General features: G+C 36.6%; 1 protein-coding gene across 2 annotated transcripts in view; it reads right to left on the bottom strand.

The window, feature by feature from the left end:
* The window catches only part of LOC149566645 (cyclase-like protein 3), a 176227-nt gene that overhangs the window by 112312 nt on the left and 42899 nt on the right, over positions 1-21016 (bottom strand). Inside the window, exon 2 of one of the 2 annotated variants that reach the window (XM_089819948.1) lies at positions 15-59. The exons of the other annotated variant lie outside the window; for it this stretch is intronic. Within the exon in view, the coding sequence (XP_089676074.1) occupies positions 15-59 (45 nt within the window). The remainder of the gene's footprint in view (positions 1-14; positions 60-21016) is intronic. 2 annotated transcript variants of the gene reach the window in all.

Here is a 21016-nt window from a genome sequence, read left to right as displayed (position 1 = left end):
GGCAACCTAATTACCAGTGATGTTTGTGTCTCTAGGAACATCCACAACTAATGCAGGACCTGTATCGATCAAAGAAATAATTAATATCTATCAGTAAATTGTCTTTAAAGATAAAGATGAGAACAAAAGAACCCAAAAATGGTAGACTATCTTTATCCTGTTAAAAAGACATGATAATATTATTTATTGCATTCATGGTTGAACTAAGATGAGTAAAATCAAGATAGTTCATCTTCAAAAAACAAAGAACGTTAAAAACTAAAGGTAAGGGAAAGAAGCATGGATAACTTAGTGCCATGAAAATTTTAACATGAGAAAAGAATTTACTAGAATTTAAATATGTTGAATATTCTTAATGTGACCATTTTCCAACAAAGATTCATCAAGGAGATAAGATAGGGAGATGAACAACTTTCCATTCGGGGGAGAGTTAGAACCTCTCAGTGATTCTGTATAACTATAAATGATGGTAAAGCTCTCATATAAGCACACTTTTTTCCGTTGACTGAGTGCTTGTCTCATAGATTGTAAAGCTTGATTTTTATTGTTTTTTCCATATGTTTGCCTTTTAAACAAAGTACATGTCTAAACTTAAGATTTCTTAGAATAACTTGTTACCAACTACTTAAGATAAATGTATTTATAAGATTAAGGATTGATGATAGGCACGTTTCTATGAATGCCCCATCCTGTAAGCCTGTAAGAAGGTGCAAGACAGATAACCCAATTTCGATATATATAGCTGAAGGCCCATACTTTTTGCTTATACTCTTAAGATAAGTAATGCAAGACAAATAAATGAGTAACATTAAGGTACACAAGTAACTTCATAGCAAAGAAAAGATTAATCCGGAAGGATTGACTTCAATAAATTGTGGTTTCCTTGAGCAGCATCTACTTTTTAGCATTACCCAAAGTTACATCTAACTTATTTAAACTCATTTAATGAAAGATCTGTTAAGCATGGTTGAATTTCAGTTTCTGTAATAATGATAATATCAAAACAATGTCCAGTGTATAGTTCTATGTTTGGACAGTTCAACAGGACAGGACATTGAAACCTGGTTTAAATAGACAAGCAAAGACTGTTCACAAGAAGTTCAGTATTGTAATGTGCTTTCAACTTAATACGGTGAGATATATCTAACTAAATTCAACATGAACTTAATACACTTCCTCTTTCCTAAAGAATTTTTACAATAACTATATAGAAAAACCAAAAAACATTACAGATGTCTGAGGCCATTGCTACAAATAAGCCCGCCTAGTAATAAACACCAAGTATGAATACATTTGTAAATCAATACTCAAAGTAGCTATCGCATTTAAATTCTGAAGAAACTCGACCATTTTTAATATTCAAACAATGACATGACATAATCTGACCTGACACAAGCAAGCAGGTGAAGTAGACAAGCAGCCAGCTCAATCAACCAAGTAGCTCAACCAAACAAACAACCAACTCAACCAGACAACCAAGTAGCTCAAGCAAATAACCAAGTAGCTCAACCAGACAACCAAGTAGCCAATAATGATCTGATGAATAATCAGCAACTTGATAAGCACTTCATTCCACTTCTCAATTACTTTAAGTAGTTTTTCTAAACTTATACAACCTTACATCTGACATCAATGACAAAATATTCAATAGATGCAATACGTGATCAAGTCTAACATGCAGTAAACTTATGTGCAAACCATTAGTATTCCACATGAACTCTAAGTAATCCAATTCAACTTGGCATGAAATACAGTGTAAATAAACATGCCACCAATCCTCTAATGATAACATTAAGATAAGGTGTCACTAAGAATGACATGATGGTCATTAATGCTAGCATAGGTAGCTATTAAATTCATAAAAAAATGGTAACTATTTGATTATTTGTCCATGTATGACAAGTTTATTGAATGTGTATTTGAGTGGTTCCTAGTTAGTAAAGAAAGCAAAGGGCATACATAATTGATAGTGCATATTTTTGAAGTGCATAGACCTATTGTGACCTTTTCACGCATCACCCTGTTGCAAATGGGGACCCCCTACTTTTTAGTCCACTTGGTCTGTTTGGCTTTGGTCCTTGGTGGTTTTAGAGTTAGTCTCCTATAGTTCCCCATGTTTCAAATGAGAAATGATGAAATTTGGCTAAGTTTAGTACGGAGAGTTGTTTCTTGCCTGTTAGGGTTTTAATTTTTAAGGGTTTTCTGATTAAGGATTGTGAATTTGGATGAAGTGTTGAGTTAAAAATCCTTCGAAGAATGAAGCAATGCAACTTTGAGTCATTTGGAGAGGTTACTATTTTCTAAGGAATTTCTATTTTTATTAGTTTTACAAGGTCTCTGATTGGCTTCATTTTAAGTTTTGAGGTGGTTCCTATTGTTAGGGTATCCTATTTTTTAGGAATGTCTATACTTAGTAAGTCCCAATTCACCCTAATTTCACATTTGAACAAACTTAATATTTATAGCTCTATCCTAAAAAATAATAAGCTTTGGCTGAAGAGGAGAAAAAAAGAAAGCCAAATCTATATTCAAAAGTGTGATTAGACTAAGAAGCCCTAACTCTTAAAAAGTAGTATGAAAAACATCTTAGATAAAGCAGTGTAAAAGCGCATTTCCTAAAAAAGCAGTTTGAAAAAGTATCCCTAGAAAAAGCAACCTAAAAAGACATCTCAAGGAAAGTAGTCTAAGAAAACATTGAGAAAACACTGGAAAAAGTACCTAAGGAAGTGAAAGGCACAAATAGCATCCAAAAGAGAAAAGCTCAAAAAGTTAGTAAGTCTAGAAATATCACTGAAAAAGCATAGAAAGGGCATGAAAAGAACCAAGTACAAAAACTTCTTAATTATGATTATTCAAAATAAAAATGAGAGATTGGCCAAGTATGGGTCTAAAAGGAGAAGGAAATGCAAAAAATGAGTAAGTGGAAGGAAAATCCTTGCCCAAGCTCCAAATGCGCCTAAGAAAGCAAATTTCACTAAGTCAATAAATTACCTTGAAATGAAGAAATTCCTCTACCCGTGACAAAATGTGCCCAAGAAGGAAAACTTTACTAAGTCAAGGAATTTTCTTGAAATGGAGAAATTCCTCCACAAATGCCAAAATTCACCCCCAAGTTTGGGAAGGATAAACATGGAAAAATGTTATGTATTTAAAAAATCCACCAAATAGTGCTAAATGTGATTTGAGTACAAATCCAAGGTAGAACACAGAAAATGTTGAAAAATGACTAAGTTTAAAGCAAAGGGAGATGGCAAAACAAGAAAATGGTTAAGTGTATGGAAAATCCTCCACATGTGCTCAGATGGGCCCATTAGCGCACTTTCACTAGAGTCATGGCTTCCACCTCCAAACTCAAAATTCTTCACATAGATCAAAGTGTGGCTTGGGCACAAATCCATGGAGGTCAAGGAATTATAGCAAAACATGAAAATCCTCTTGCATCATCAATACACACCCTATAGTGCTAATTCAAGATAGGCAAGGAAAAAACGTCTCAAGTCATAAATCTGTCACATGAGCTCATATGCACCTTGAGTGCAAATCATACACAGTCAAGGAACTTGCTTGAAGTAAAAAATAAATCTTTCACAAGTGCTCATATGTGCCCACAAGTGCAAATCAATAGGTTTGAAAGAATATTTTCAAATTTCAAAATCCACCAAGGGATCTCAAATGGGCCAATAGTTCATATTGCAAAAAGTCATGGAAAGTTGGTTAAGTTAAAACCCTTCCATAGACCACTTTGCACCCAAGACATGACATTGTGTGAAGATGTTAAAATTCTTCTAGACAGAGAAATTCCACCACCTTGTATAATTCATGCCGAGGAAGAAGAATACATGACAAGGAATTTTTTAAGTATTCAAAATTCTTCTAGGCATCTCAATTACACCCAAAGTGATATTGATTTTATAAAAGTTGAAAGAGATGGAAATTTATTTAAGTTGGAAATACATGACCATGTTCAATTAACATCATGGAAGGAATTATGAGAAGTTGATGAGAAATGGAAAACCTTTTCATATTTCATTTTATTTTAACTCCTTGCACATTCTTATGTTTATTACTTTGTTATGCAGGGAAGGATGACAAAATTATCGAGGGCGCTAAGCATGTCAAGATAAAGTTGGATCAAAGAGGACTTGATAGGATTTCTACCAAAGTTGAAAATTGTGTCAAGATGGAGGGAGATTAGTGACACAAACCTGGGTACTTTGAATCTCGAGGAATTCAAGAGCAAAATGTATGGCTCTGCATATTGTGCTTTATTATCTCTAGCAAAGCAATTCATCAAAAGTGGGATTGTGGTTGCACCATGTTTTCCTTCGGCCATCCAATGCTCAAATTTGATCATTTAGTGTGCAAGATGTTATGATTCAAAGTGAAGAACAATTGTGACTCTCATGGACAAGACACCGATAAATCTCACTCCAAATGCAATTGTTAAGGCATTGGAATTCTCATTTATAAGCATATGGTTTACAAATCAAAAGGAATAGATCAAGTCCATATTTATGTAAGAACTATGCCTAATCTTGGAAAAATCCAAGATGTGGATCAGGCTTGAGATGATACTCATATCCATAGTTGGAAAAATTGGTGAGCTTTAAAAACTTGTCAAGATTTTCCCAAAAAACTTGCGACTCAGCCCTTGGAAAAATTGTTGATTTTTTGCCAACTCATTGAGTAACTGCCAAGTTTTTGGCAAAAGCTCGACATTTTTTTTTAAAACTCTCCTAGATTTGGATACCCGCATTTAAAGGCAAAAAACGGCCTTTTATTTGCCCAGTTCAATTTTGTTGCTTTGTGGACTTGGAGTAGTAGAGAAAAAAAGACTTCCAAGCCCTTGTTAGGTGATTGAAAGCTATTGAAGGCGGATTTGAGTGGAAGAGGTAGTAAATTTGGGAAGAGGAAGATGTGATTGTAATGATGTATTTACTTGTAGTTTGATAGAAACTATTTACTATTTTGCTTCCCGCCATCAACATTTCGCATGAGAAAGCGATTTTGTACCTACTATGCATTTATATATATCAAAACTCTACTTGTTTCATTTGTGTTCTTTTTAATTAACTCATTACATGCATCTTCTCATTGAATTTTGCAAAGAAAATGTATTTTTAATTAAATTTAAGCTATTTTTTAAGTTCCTAATTTTTTTTTCAAAAATTGGCCTAATTTTTCCACATTTTTTGGGGGGGCTTGTCAAGTTGTTGTCAAGTGAGAGCTTTCCAACTATGCTCATATCTATCGAGATCAAACCATTTCACAATTGGGAAAGCCAGTAGTGATTCCCAAGCAAACCTCAATAGATAATGGATTTGTAATAAAAAATGAATCATATGACTTCCATCGATGGTTTTGTGTCATATTTCTAGGGAAGGAATTATTTGAGAAATCAAATGAGGACTTAGCTCAAAAAAGAAAAGCAATCAAGAATATTCAGGAAAGAATCTTTAACATAATTAAAGCTTTGTCTTTAGAAACGATAACAAGATAAGAGATGATAGTTGAATATCTGGAAGGCATGGTGAAAGGATTCTTTTCCACAAAGCCTTTTTCAGCTAGGGATCAAGATATTATTTCATCATTCTCAAGTATCATGGTTAAAGTATAGGAAGTGGCGCTAGAATGGAAAAGATCACCAAGTGTGAATAGGAAATAGCAATCATAGAGTTTAGGCCAGAGAATACGCCAAGTGTTTCCATAGATGAAACCAAGATAGTCTTATCCCAGTGCATTGCATTCAATGAGAGGTATTCTCGATTGACTATTTTTGGGGATGATAGGCCATTTAATGCATAGTGGTCATTCATTTCTGATGGGGACACAACCCAAAAATAGAATGGACACAACAAAAAAGGGGAAATTATATTAACTGAGAAAATAAGCTAGTACAAACAGTACAGAGAAAATAAACTTCAAAACATGCCCTAAGGGCTTACAATAGCATAAATTTGGAGATAATTTCTCCTTTCAGTACCTCCTCTCAAACTCCACTCCGAACTGCCTTTTACAATGCCAGGAATCTCCTTAAATAGACCCCGGAGGGTTAAGGACTAGGAATACGTTCTAGAAGGTGCTAGTAGGCATCCAACGACCAAATAGAAGGCTCCAGAAGCTGCGTTAGAAGTCGGCGCAAATCTAGAAGAATCCAGAAACGGTAACCAAACTTTCGGGAGGCATAATTTTTGAACCGTAGCTCCGATTGACGAACTGTTTACATTTTCGGAAAGCTCTCGAAGCGCTCTATAGCTCTATGGACGAGCTTCGCTCGTCCCCCATTTTTCGGCCCTTTTCGAGGTCATTTAATGCCCCTAACCTGACTTTGAAGCATTCTTAGGAGGTCTCCAAAACCCGAAAAACTGCAATAACTTTCAAACCGTGGGGCCTTTTGACCTGATTCTTTTTCTGGAATGCTCTAAATCACAATTACATTCATCTGGCCAATTCACACCTTCTAGTTTACCAAAATGATGGCCCAATTACATGCTCCTATTTTTTTCGGGATTTTCTAGCACACTGATAGTGGAACTATGAGAGTTGGAACCTTTAATTGACCCAAATGGGTATCCAAAAATGAAAACACATGAAACAGAAACTAAGTCTAAGTATATTTTTTTGGTTGACACGGGATTGCCCTTATACCTCTGGATGCTCCTGCATCAGACACCCAGAGTAGATTGAAAAGTGACCCTGTCACTTTATGAATGGTAGAGGGAATCCCAAATGGGAAACCTCAGCTGCTGAAATCCAAGTTGAGTCCTCGATCGGTCGTCCTTTCGATTTGACCAAATACTCTTCATACTACATGTTTCTGGTACTCCTACCCACATGATGATCTAGAATGTCTTCTATCTCCTCCTTCTTAGAAGCAGGAATTGGACATGCTCTAACACCAGCTCCTCATCTGCACCATCATCATGATACTCTATTAAATCTGCAATGTTGAAAATGGGAGAAATGTGAATACCGTCTGGCAGCTCCACTTCATATGCATTTCCTGAGTCATGTTTATTCAAAATTTTGCAGGGGCCAAATTTCTTCATTTTCAGCTTGTTGTAAGTACCGGCTGGAAATCTCTCTTTTCGTAAGTGCACCATGACTAGATCCCCTACTTGGAATTTCTTATGTATTCTCCTTTGATCAGCCCTAGATTTATACTCTTGATTCATCTTGGTAATGTGTGCCTAAACCTCCTCATATAGATGCTTGATATGTTCAGCAAATTCTTCTGCTTCAGCACTTGTCCTCTCCCCTTGCTCTATCTTCCTCAATTCTGGTGCAGTCCTTAGGCTATTTCCATATACAATTTGGAATGGTGATTTTCCAGTACTCCTATTTATAGAGTTATTGTAAGCAAACTCTGCTTGTGGTAGAATCAAATCCCATCCATTGGGCTTATCTCCAACTAAACATCTCAGCAAATTGCCCAGACTTCTGTTTACCACTTCTGTTTGGCCATCAGTTTGTGGGTGATGCGTGGAACTGAATTTCAAGGCGGTTCTTAACTTTTTCCACAATGTCCTCCAGAAATACCCCACAAATTTAGTATCTCTATCAGAAACTATGCTCCTTGGAAGACCATGTAGTCTTACCACTTCTTTGAAAAACAAGTCTGCAATATGGATAGCATCATGAGTTTTTTGGCATGGAATGAAATGTGCCATTTTGGAGAACCTATCAACCACCACGAATACTGAGTCATTACCCCTTTGTGTCCTTGGCAATCCAAGAACAAAATCCATACTTATGTCCTCCCATGGCCTTGATGGAACAGGCAATGGCTGATATAGGCCAGTATTGTGACTAAACCCCTTGGCAACTTGACAAACCTAGCAACTCTGTACAAACTTCTTCACATCCTGTGAAATTTGAGGCCAAAAATAATGTTCTCTAAGAATGGCAATGGTCTTATCTCGACCAAAATGTTCTGCCATCCCTCCACTGTGTTTCTCCTTAATCAGATTTTCTCTCATGGAACTCCTTGGAATGCACAATTGACTACCCTTGAACAACATGCCATCCTGAATCAAATAGTCTAACCACTTGGTTCTATCTACAGCAACAGGCTCTTTACAAGCTTTCCATGCTTCAGCAAAATCAGGATCCTCGGGGTACAAATTCTTGAGTTCATCAAACCCAACTACTTCAACCTGCATTACTGTAAGCAACAACTGTCTCCTACTTAGTGCATCTACAACCCTGTTAGATTTTCCACTTCTATGCTTCAACACAAATGTATAACTCTGCAAGAACTCTACCCACTTCATATGCCTCTGATTCAATTTACCTTGGCTATTTAGGTACTGTAATACCTGATGATCAGTATACAAAACAAATTCCTTTGGCAATAAATAATGCATCCATTTCTTTAAGGCCTGAACTATTGCATAGAACTCTTGATCATAAACAGAATACTTCCTTTTTGCATCATTCAATTTTTCACTAAAATATGCAATAGGCTTACCTTCTTGGCTTAATACAGCCCCAATAGCACTGCCACTGGCATCACAATCCACCTGGAAAACCTTTCTAAAATCTGGAAGTGCCAACACAGGTTGTTCTGTTACCTTCTTCTTCAGCAATTCAAAACTTCTCGCAGCTGCTGCAATCCATTTGAACTCTTTTCTATCCCCTCTTATTGTATCAATTAGGGGTGCACATATGCCACTGAAATTCTTAATAAACTTCCTGTAAAAACTAACAAGACCATGAAATGATCTTACCTCAGTAGCAGACCTTGGAGTAGGCCATTCCAAGATGGCTTTTACCTTCTCTGGATCCATTTTGAGACCTTCGGGTGATATAACAAACCCCAAATAGACTAACTCCCTTTTTGCAAAGTTACACTTCTTCAGATTAATTAACAGTTTCTCTTCCCTTAGCCTTTCAAGGACACTACGAATATGCAGTAAATGTTCTTCCAAAGTCTTGCTGAAAATTAAAATATCATCCAAATAAACAATAACAAATTTTCCCAAGAACTTCTTAAGTACCTCATTCATGAGCCGCATGAAGGTGCTTGGGGCGTTCGTCAATCCAAAGGGCATGACTAACCACTCATAAAGACCCTCCTTGGTCTTGAAGGTTGTTTTCCACTCATCTCTTTCTCGAATCCGTATCTGGTGATAACCACTCTTCAGATCTATCTTTGTGAAGTACTGAGCTCCACTCAAGTAGTCCATAAGATCATCCATCCTTGGCAAAGGAAACCGGTACTTGATGGTTATCCTATTTATAGCTCGAGAATCTGTACACATCCTCCACTCTCCATCCTTCTTTGGTGCGAGTACTGCAGGTACTGCACATGGACTCAGGCTCTCTCGAATCAAGCCCTTCCTCAACAGCTCCTGAACCTGTCTATTTAGCTCCTCTGTTTCAGTAGGAGTCATCCTGTGAGCAGCCTTGTTAGGCAAACTAGCTCCTGGAATCAGATCTATCTGATGACTGATTTGCCTTACTTGTGGCAATCCATCTGGAACATTATCAGAGATAATATCTCCAAACTCCCCTAGTAAATCTGAAACTTCAAGTGGTATTTCACTACTACCTTCTTTATCTTTCCTAGGAATCAAAGCATAGCACATATGTTGATGTTTCATGCCATCTAAAAACTTCCTTTCATCAACAAGACAAATCCTAGCACTGCTACATACCTTTTCACCTTCCTTTTTCATGGGCTTCAATTTGTGGCGAACTCCATCCTTTGTCAGAGAGTATGTGTTTGCATGTCCATCATGTACTGAATGTCTATCAAACTGCCATGGTCTACCCAACAATAGATGGCAAACATCCATCGAAATAACATCACAGAGAACTTCATCATGGTAACTCCCAATTTTGAATTTCACTAAACATTGTTCACTTACTAGGACCTTATGATCATCTTTTACCCAAGCAATCTGATAGGGCTGGGGATGTTTCTCCCTCTTGAGCTTCAGCTTAGAGACCATCTCTTCTGATACCAGGTTATCCGTGCTACCACCATCAATGATCACGTCACAACATTTATCCTCACACTTGCATCTGGTACGGAACAAACTCCTCCGTTGTCCTGGTTCAATCTCACCACTTAGTAGGACTCTTTCATTTACCAAGGTCTCTCCTCTTTCTACATCCTCTGAATGTGATGACTGTGCATCTTCATCCACATGAGCAACCCTAGCTTGGCCCTCAGCTCTCCTATCTGTCCTTCCTTGTCGTTGAGGGCATTCAAAGGCACGATGACCTTCTTCATTGCAATGGAAACAAGTACCATGGAAGCCTCTTCTTCCTCTCTGATTTCCAAAGTCTTGATCATGGGAGCGGTTGAAACCCTCATTCCTCTGGTTCCTGCTAGTACCCACATCTTCATTTTTCTTTTGGGTTTCATTGCGGCCTCCAGATGATCTACCGCTTCCCCTTCCTCCTTGACCGCGCCCTCTTTGTCTTCCTTGAAACCTTTTATTCAGCTTCTCTTCAACTCGTAGGGCAAACTGGTATGCCTCTTCAACGCTGGTCATTCTTACCAGACTTAATTCCTCCTGGATGCTAGGTCACAACCCACTGATATAACGAGCAACCTTCTCCTTATTTGCTTCTGCATGCCCTGCTCTAATCAAGAGTCAGTAAAACTCCTCTGTATATTCTTGGACTGATCTTCCTGCTTGCTTTAACCCATGCATCTTCTTAAACAAATCAAGCTCGTAGTCCACAGGAATAAACTGCTTCTTCAATTTGTCCACCATGCGATCCCATCTTGTGATCTTCTCCTTTCCTCTTCTGTTTCTTTCCAATTGAACCTCTTGCCACCAGATTTTGGCATGGCCTTTCAGTTTGGCCTTTGCAAACTTAACCCTATCTGGGTCCCTGATATCCTCATATTCAAAGTATTCTTCCAGTTCATTGATCCAATCGATCAACTCATCTGGTTTCAGATTTCCTTAAAATACACCCACTTCAATTGTAGGTCTTTTCCCAAACTTAGTAATGGCCCTAAAAAGCCTTTCCTTTGCATGATTCAGAACTTCCCCGTCAAATTCCCCTTCTGGTCCAATTTCGTCTTCTTCATTGTCATCTTCACTTTCATCACCTACGGCCACAATTGTTCCTCTACAAAGCTCCTCCTGCAATGCTTGTACCTGCCTTTGGAGGGCTCTAACCTCCTCAGGATTAATAGCTCTGGCCCTTCTGCCATGCTCTCTTCGTGGAGGCATCTTCTTAACTCAAACCCACAACCACACAGTCCTGGTGCAAACTGCCTCACAATCGGCGCTCTGTCTACGCACTCAGGAAAACTAGGCTCTGATACCACTTGATGGGGACACAACCCAAGAACAGAATGGACACAACAGAAAAGGGGAAATTATATTAACTGAGAAAATAAACTAGTACAAACAGTACAGAAAAAATAAACTTCAAAACATGCCCTAAGGGCTTACAATAGCATAAATCTGGAGATAATTTCTCCTTTCAGTACCTCCTCTCAAACTCCACTCCGAACTGCCTTTACAATGCCAAGAATCTCCTTAAATAGACCCCAGAGGGTTAAGAACTAGGAATACATTCTAGAAGGTGCTAGTAGGCATCCACCGACCAAATAGAAGGCTCCAGAAGCTGCGTTAGAAGTCGGCGCAAATCTAGAAGAATCCAAAAACGGTAACCGGACTTCTGGGAGGCATAATTTTTGAACCGTAGCTCCGATTGACGAACTGTTTACATTTCTAGAAAGCTCTCGAAGCGCTCTATAGCCCTCTGGACACGCTTCGCTCGTCCCCCATTTTTCGGCCCTTTTCGAGGTCATTTAATGCCCCTAACCTGACTTTGAAGCATTCTTAGGAGGTCTCCAAAACTCGAAAAACTGCAATAACTTTCAAACCGTGGGGCCTTTTGACCTGATTCTTTTTCTGGAATGCTCTAAATCACAATTACATTCATTTGGCCAATTCACACCTTCTAGTTTAACAAAATGATGGCCCAATTACATGCTCCTATTTTTTCGGGATTTTCTAGCACACTGATAGTGGAACTGTGAGAGTTGGAACCTTTAATTGACCCAAATGGGTATCCAAAAATGAAAACACATGAAACAGAAACTAAGTCTAAGTATATTTTTTTGGGTGACACAGGATTGCCCTTATACCTCTGGATGCTCCTGCATCAATTTCACCCCACTATCCTGCAAAGTGGACTTATAAAGTGGGTATTTATTACCCCACCCTACTAGGAGTGTGCATTTCAATTGGTTTAAGTCGACCTCCTCATTTATTATAGATTCTCTCTTCTTGTCCTAATCCTAATTAGGGTTAATCTAGCAAAACATGGGTGGTTTATTTTGTTTCAATCCTGGCCACCCATTGTAATCTAAGACTTATATAAAGTGCTAACTCTCATTCATAAAGGAGCAAATTTTGAGAATATTTCTTAGAGCTTCTAAGATAATAAAGTTTTCATTGTTGGTTTTAAAGTGATTACTTGAAGTGTTTTAATGCTTGCATGGTTTCATTGTTCTCTCATTTAGAGTAGATTTGTTTCTCAAGTACTTAGATGAATGTGATTGATAATATTGTTATGGTGAAATGATTTTTCTCATACCTTTTGTTCTTAGATGATTCCTAAGAGCAATGTAAGGTTGGTTATGAGCCCTTATGTGGATGTTTTACTTCTATCTATAATGCATGTTGTTCACTATGATGGTGTTCATTGAATATGAAAATTCTTTACACAATAGTTGAAGATTGCACCAGTTGTGTACTTGTTGAATTTGGGGAAGCAAAGTTTGGTAGATTTCATCATAGGACTATTTATCTTTCAAATTCTTAGAATTAGAGTAAAACTCTTGATCCCTTATATCATTTACTTTCTACGTATTTTGTGAAAACCTAAAGAAAGAACTTTCATTTCCATATTTGAAATGATAACATTAGTTCCCTTGTGATACCAAAATATCACATTATCCATTAAGCTTATCCACAAAAGGAAGGAACCTTGGAAATTACCTGTGTGATCTTAATTGCAATCTTAGCATACCCAAAGTTTCGATCAAGAGAGGCTAAGATACCATGATATTTATTTTGTGTTGGTGTGGTCATTAAACACCCATCAACAAAACCATATCCATTGTCTCTCCTTCAATGGTAGTGTAACTCTTCTTTGCGATAGATAGTTTTTTACTAGCAAAGGTAATGGGGTGATCTTTGTTCCCATTAGGTTGGGCAAGCACCGCTTTTGTGTCAAAACTAGATGTGCCCACATCGACATGAAAGGTTAAGGCCGAATATGAGAATCGGTGCTTCTACAATCTTTTGTTTGTGTCAAATTACTTTTGAGAATCTTTGTTCCAGTCAATTTTCCTACTAGTTTTCTTCTTCAATAGTTCTTCTAGTATTGTAGTGATATCGTTGTAACCCCTTATAAATTTCCTAAGATATCCTAGGAATGTCTTAACTTTTAAAACATTCTTGGGTGATGGCAAGTTCAATTACTAGAGTAACATTCATAGGATTCACCGTCGATCCTTCTTTGCATATGATATGGCCTAATAGAGTCCCAAAGGGTACTACAAACATACATTTCTTAAATTCAAGGATATTTGCATGCTTCTACAACTATTTAGTAATGTGTGGAGCACTTGTGAGAGCACTTTGCATGATCAAGAGAGAGCCAAAAGACCAAGGAGTTGTCAAGAAGTGATTCAAAATGACCAAAAAGATCAAACAGAGTTCCAAGAGAGGAAAAACATGAGGCCAAAATGAAGGTTTAAGCAAGCTAGGAAGAATCCTAATATCAGTAACCTGTTGTAGGATATATTACACTGCCACAAATAGTAGGTGTAATGTCCTAATGGAAACCTTTGATTTGCAAACTTGCAAGACGAGAGTGCACCACACAAATGTCTCTAGAGAGCACATGTGTCCCGAACCATTTAGGCAAAATGGTTGAGGATTCTAACAAAAGGAGATGACTATGCAAGAAAGATGAGATGGAAGCTTAGGATTTATTTATTTTTTGGCTGAAAAAGCAAGCATATTATGCAACAAAAAATTGCATGGACTCCAATTTACAAAATAACCTATTACCCCCACTTAAAGGAGGGGTCAAAGGGGATACAGATTTGAGTGAAAGCTCCTCGTCCTTATACTTATTGTGAGCTTTAAACAGCATATGCTTCAAAAGAAGCAAGGGCCCTATTGGAGCAAGCCAAAAATGATCCAAAAGAAATCCCCAACTAGATACTAGGGGCTGATATCCAATTTCTTGAATAGTGCGCACAATGCTCCCATGGGAAAAATATAGACAATTATGAATCGCCAAGGGGACTACCCCATGGAGAACACCCAAGGGATGTCTAGCTTTACTTGAAAGATGTCCAACTCAAGAATGATGACAAAGGTTGTAGAAACTACCTTAGGCCCCATGAGGATCGTCAAGGTGGTAAACCCCAAAGGGAGAAATGATAGCCCATTGTATGTCCAGATGGTGGCCTTGCACTCATCCTATCTTGTGCAACACAACCCATTTACGAAGAGGACCTCCTCCATAATAACACCAACTCTACATTTGAGGTTAAGCATCACACCTCTTACAACAATTCCATTGATTTGTGTAAGAATGTATAGGGGAGAAGGATCTTCGTCATAATGAGAATCTAGAGGTGTGAATGATATATCCATTTTTCAGGTACTCCGATTCACAGTTTAAGCAGGAATGATAGTAACCATGTTCACATATGGACCATCACTCGATGTAGAGGGAGACGATGATGAACTAGAAATAACATTTGATTTTGGTTTACATCAAGTTCACCAAAATGTAGAGAGAGGAATTCGCCACCCATGAGATTGATGAAAAGTCAAGGACCAATTATGAAAAGTCAAGGACCGAATCGGCCCAATACCACCTAAAATAGGTGTAACGTCTCAATGACCACCTTTATTTGCAAATTTGCAAGACAAGTGTATGTCACACACACATCCTTGTGGCACACATGTGTCTTGAATCAAATTAGTTACAAGGTCAAGGATTCTAACAAAAGGAGATGAAAAGGCAAACGAGATGACATAGAGACTTGGTGGATATTTGATTTTGGCTAAAGAAAAGGCATTACGCAACAAAGAATCACAAAGGGTGCAATTTATGACATTACAATAAGATTTTCCCTAAATTTGTGGTTATGTCAAGGGATGTTTCTACTTCCGATAGATATATTTCTTTTATTAGAATTTTTATAAATGTCCCATCTAGTGAGGGTATTTTTGTGTTTTGTACCAACTTGCAATACTATAGGTGATTGTGTGTCATACAATTTCAAGTTTGGCATCTTCATTTGTAAATATTGTGTAATGTATCCTATTTAATCTCCTACTCTGAAATGCTTGAGTAACCTGACATGTTACATTCCTTGCGATATATAGTATACATGGTGAGATATCGTATTAGTGTCCTCATTGCTTTTGTGTTGTTGCAAATGTTATGATATGGATTTAATTTCTCTTCTGATGACCTTTTTATGATAAATATTCTTCTTGAGCCAAGGATTCTACAAGAGTATATCTTTGCTTCATCTTGCGTCAAAGCATTCAAGGAAGAATCCCTATTTGTTCTTCTATTAGTGTCATTGATTTCTAGTTCCCCTTCTAAATTGAGTTCTTCCTAAATTTCTATTGTAGGAAGTTATAACATTCAAGTTCTTATCTTCATCGGTATATCCTTTTACATTTACCTCCTCTACATAATATTCCTCTTGATTCTTCCCTAACTATTATCCTATCATCTAAAAATGAGATTTCTTCTTTCATGGCATCTATCACACCATGTGAATTTACAAACCATCTTAGTCCTAACAGAGCATCAAAGGAATCAAATGTCTCCTTGATTATTACTACTTCAAAATCCACAAATTTCTTCATTCCATTCACACTAACCCATGCCTCCAAGTACCTCAAGTTTTCATTCCATTCCCATCCGTTAGATAGATGTTATAAGGAGATGGTTAACTGCCAATCTCCTTCAGTATTACCATATTCTTTTGAGTGTTAAGTTTAAATATGATACTAGATCAAGCATTACTCTGGATATTATTTTGTGGCGAACCTTAAGATCCATCAATATTGACTTGGTTTTTCAGTGTTTGCTACTTTTTCCTAGTGTACTAATGTGTTGTAGGTTTTTCTCATTCCACTACTTACTAATTTGCTTCAATTTTGTTAATAAATCATGTTGCTCTACTGTTTGGGCTAGTTGTTTTAGTATTCTTACCTCTTTCTTTAAAAGATAGCCATTCTAATATTTTTTCTTTTCCTTGTTCATATTCAACTACATTCCTTGTTTCTCATAGTTTTTGGTCATGTTGCTTCTTGTTAGGGTGGAATTTCTCTACCCCTTTTGAGCTCTCCTCTTCTAAGGTTGTTGCTTTATGTTTTGCAATATTGCTTTATTATATAGATCCTCAACTCTCCTTGATATGTGGCACCTTGTTTCTTCTTTTGGTACGTTATGTATCTTTTGAAAGAATCTTCCTCCTCTATTTAGGTTTTGTAATTCACCGCTCTTCGATTGCAGTGTCACTTTCTTATAGTATTGTTGTGCTTTATCACAATTAAAGACATTGTAATCTTCCCTACCGCAAAATCTGCATTGTTTATTTTTCTTCTCCTATCACTCAATTGTGAAATGTCTCAGATTACCAAAATTAAACCAGATAACATCTATTCTTCTTCTTCCTCAACCTTAATCTCTTCAAAATAGCCTCTAGCATTGTATGCCTTCAATTCCCAAGCGGCTTTTATAAAGTTTGCACTCCTTTAATTTTTCCATTACAGCTATCATGAGCCCAAACTAATGTATGAACAATATAAATGCATATACTCTGTTTAGATATTGCTTTAATAATAAATACATAAATTACTTATTTTGATTATATCATACTAATCAATGTAATCTTAATCAATATGGTTAATTGATCATTAATATTAAAATAGATTTATAATATTCGTATAAATATGAATGTATATCAATATAATATTAATATTAATCTAGATATAATATTGAAAACGGTAAGCTATAAATATTGATATTAGTCACTAATATCAGCCCATGACACAATATTAATCTATAACACCCAATATAAGTAAATCAAGCTACAATGAATGAATTATACCAACAGTGACTCAATAACAATAACTTGTAGACGCCACCCTTTATTCTCGCAGGCCCGCTAAGATGGTCGACGAGCAAGATCGTCCACACAAGATAGGCAACGATTGACAAGATGAAGTCGCAACCCACACAGAAGACACAACCCATGCATCGGCGTATATAAGACATAAATAGAATAGAAGGAAAAGGGATGAATGGGAGGGTGTAATAAAAATAAAAAAAGGATTGAATGAAATGATACCTAATCCAAAAAAATTTGCTGATGGTGATAAGGAAATAACAATAAATACATACAGATATAATTGGTAGACTAATTCTATCGGAAAGCATCATAGTTCCAAGAATCGCCTTGAAATCACCTGAATCACCGGTTTGGCGATTCGATTCAAGTTGTGTGATTTTTTATGAGTCATGAATCAGTTGAGCAGTTTTTTTCCCATGAATCACCGATTCATGGAAAAAATCACCTGAATCGGCTCCATGAATCAGTAGAATTTAAAATTTAAAAAATTTTAAAAAACAAAACAAAACAAAACTAAGAACCATAGTCACACCTCTCACACATTTGACTAAAATAGAAAATCATTCATCTCCAGTAAGGAATAGAACTATCAGTTTTCCACCCACCAAGGAAGGGATTCAAAATCTCCCCTCAATGTCAAGATTTGACAACTCAGAAAGAGAAACATCCAAAGAATACGTACTCTCATATATGTGCAACAAATACAATTGGGATAATTTTATCAATGGTGTCATATAGAAGAACAGTGAGGCAACATAGTTCCGAATTCATATGGACCACTAGAACATTGGATATTCAATCAAACAACACTCCCATTCTTAGCAAATATAATACATCTAATAAATCCAATTACAGAAATCAGGCCTAGGACTGATATATTAGTAATATAAGTTATATTCAATAAAGGGTGCATAAAATAAGTTTTAAATTGTTAAAATCTCTAAACTTAAAGGGTTTTTTTTAAATTGCCGATTCTTGGCCGATTTGATTCTGATTCATGGCCGATTCACAATTGGATTCGGCCTTGCTGATTCCGATTCTCATCACTTTGGAAAGCATACATCTAAACAGCATATGCTATTCATATTTAGTCAGTGGTTGGAGACTAAGGAGATCAGACACAATACGGTCTATACTTAGACAATTTATTAAAAACGATAAAGGAAAAGAGTATGCAAGGTAGCTTCCTTGCTGAAAAATATATTTATATGTGGAATATGTACATCTAAGAATATAGGATGCCATTTTCTAAGCTATGCTTAGAATTGTGTTGATTTGGAATATAAAATTTATCATTTTATAATTGTAGATGAACTTAGGTGTTTTATTGGTAATACAATTTATCTATTAGAAATTCTAAGCATGTAATCTTTGTTTTTGTTAATGCCCTAGGTAGGGAATTTGTGAAGGGAAAGGAGTAATCCAGTCACATTCTAGTGTAAATCCCAAAACGGGTGAGAACCATGAGGGAACCTCTTCTAGATTGTTTCCATACTCGAGCATAGTAATTCTACCATCTGCAATGGGAGTTTTGCGGCTTTATCAAGAATTAAATAATAATATTATGTAATATATTAGTTATGCTCTATGTGTATATATTTATATATTAATTAGTAAGATATGACTTAATAATATCAAATTTAGCCAATTCCTTAGTCCCTCGCTAATATCACTAAGTGGGTAGGGAGTTTGTGATGGGAGGGGAGTAATTCGATCATATTGAGATGGAGATTCCAAAACATGAGGGAGCCTCTTATAGACTTTTTTAATACCTGAGCACAATAGTTATACCATCCGCCATAGGCATTAGTCAAAACTGGGGATATGACCTTATCATAGGACCAAATAATAGTATTACGTGTGTTGTTCCTTGATTCTTCATACTAAACTATGATAATAATGGAATATGAATATTTGATCAATTGATAAGTATACATCTAATTTACATGTTCAAAAAAAATTAATTACTTCATTAATCCCAATCTTGAATTGAGTCCAATTCGAGTTCATTGCTAGGAAGATTCTAGAAAGGGGTCATTACAACAACACCCTATACCCATGATCTCATGCATATAGGTGCCATTTTGCTAGCCCCTTGAAGTATGTTGTGTTTCTATCATAGATTTTGCCTTCTTTCACTTGAAATAGTTGGGATGGGTGGTCTTCTATTTTGTGGTCATCCCACTCTCTACAAGTTCCACAATGTAGTGAGATTACTAGTTTTTTAACTATTATGAGATCTACTCTTAGTGCATTGGCCCTCTTCTCCACAATTTCCTTTGGGCATTCATTCCAATTGTGTCCCACAATAGATACACCATACATTCAATCTTTGTGGTCCCATTTCTTGCTTCATGAGTTCTAATTCCCATCATTATACCTTCTTATTCTCATTCTCCTCCATCTTCCACCATGATCGCTTTTCAATGCGGCATGCTAATGTGACTGGTTCTAAGTAGGCATTAAATTGTCTTTTGTCCAAGGCCATGTTTATCTCCAATGTTACCATAGAGATAAACCATTTCATCTTTTGTTTTGTCTTTTACAAGTTCATCTAGCCCTCAGGTTACCTCTCTAAACCACCTATCAAAATTTGTAATGGATTTATCTTCTCGTTGAATTAATTCTGGTAATCTGCTTACTCCTTCAATGGGAGGTTCCAAATAGTCAAAATTTTCTAGGAATTCCTACTTTGCCTCATTCTACTATGTCATTTGATGAGCATGCTTTGTGGTACCATTTTTGGGGTTAGCATCTTATGAAACCAATGAAATCAAAGATTCCTACTTTGACACACTGATTCCAAAAGGAAAACATGGTCTACAATCATTTGTCTTTTTCAACTATGGGCATTTTCCTCATGTTGCTCATTCCATCTTCTTCTTAAATACCACTTCCTTGGCTTCCTAAATTAATAATGTAGGTATCGCTTCCTTGATTTCCCCACTCAATAGTTTGGGTCTCATTTCCTTGATTATCCCAATCAACTTCATAGATTGTCAACGATTCTCATTTGTTGTGCTTTCTTCCCATTTTTCCTTGCTTCTTATTAAATTTGGTGTAAAAGGTTTTAGGGGTGACTCCTAGTCCAAGGATAAGGTTTGTTCATCATATTGCTTCAATTCCAAAAGGTAAATTTTCACTAACAATTGATACTGGTTCATAATTAACTAGCATTTTCTGAGATAGAGATAATTCTCTGCCACACCTTCATTTTGTTCCTTCGTTGCAATTTTTCATTTTTCCTTCCTTCTTTAGCTGCACTCACATCAATACACTTGGTAGAATCCTCCTTGGCATGCTTGTCTCTCATTTTCAAAATTTCTTCTGTCATTTTCATGGCTTGTTTTCTCTCTCTCTTCTCCATCTCATTTGTTCATTTGTGGTATCTTTCATCACTATCCGAGTTTTGTTTTCTTTTTTTCTCCAATTTCCTTATCCATTGTAGTCTTAATTAATTATTTCGTGTCTTGTGGTTTTGTTGTCTCTGTTGCCCACGGTGTTTTGCTTTGAACTTCCACTAGTCTTCATAGAGTCTAGAGTTGTTAAAAAAATTGATCAATTGCATCTTTTCTAGGATACCTTTAGATACCTCCTCCCTTACCATTTGTCATCCACTAATTGCCTACCCCTCTCTCACAAAGGTGGCCCTTGGGGTTTTCTAATATCAATTTTCTGCAACTTTCCTTCTTTCTTACACTTTATTATTTCTTTACTATTCTCTGCAAGGTCCCAACAACAAAGTCAATGTTAGTAAGAGAAATGGGGTTTTAAGATTAAAGCCATATAGCCTAGGATCTCTATTAATACTCCAAATGATAAAGTATGAGAAGTGAGCATTTTAGTAACTAAATT

The sequence above is a fragment of the Cupressus sempervirens genome, chromosome 3, assembly GCF_028749045.1.
Source record: "Cupressus sempervirens isolate cs-2001-9-10 chromosome 3, ASM2874904v1, whole genome shotgun sequence".
NCBI classification, from domain to species: domain Eukaryota; kingdom Viridiplantae; phylum Streptophyta; class Pinopsida; order Cupressales; family Cupressaceae; genus Cupressus; species Cupressus sempervirens.
Note: the sequence above shows the minus strand (reverse complement) of the source record. Positions and strands in the feature narration are given on the sequence as shown.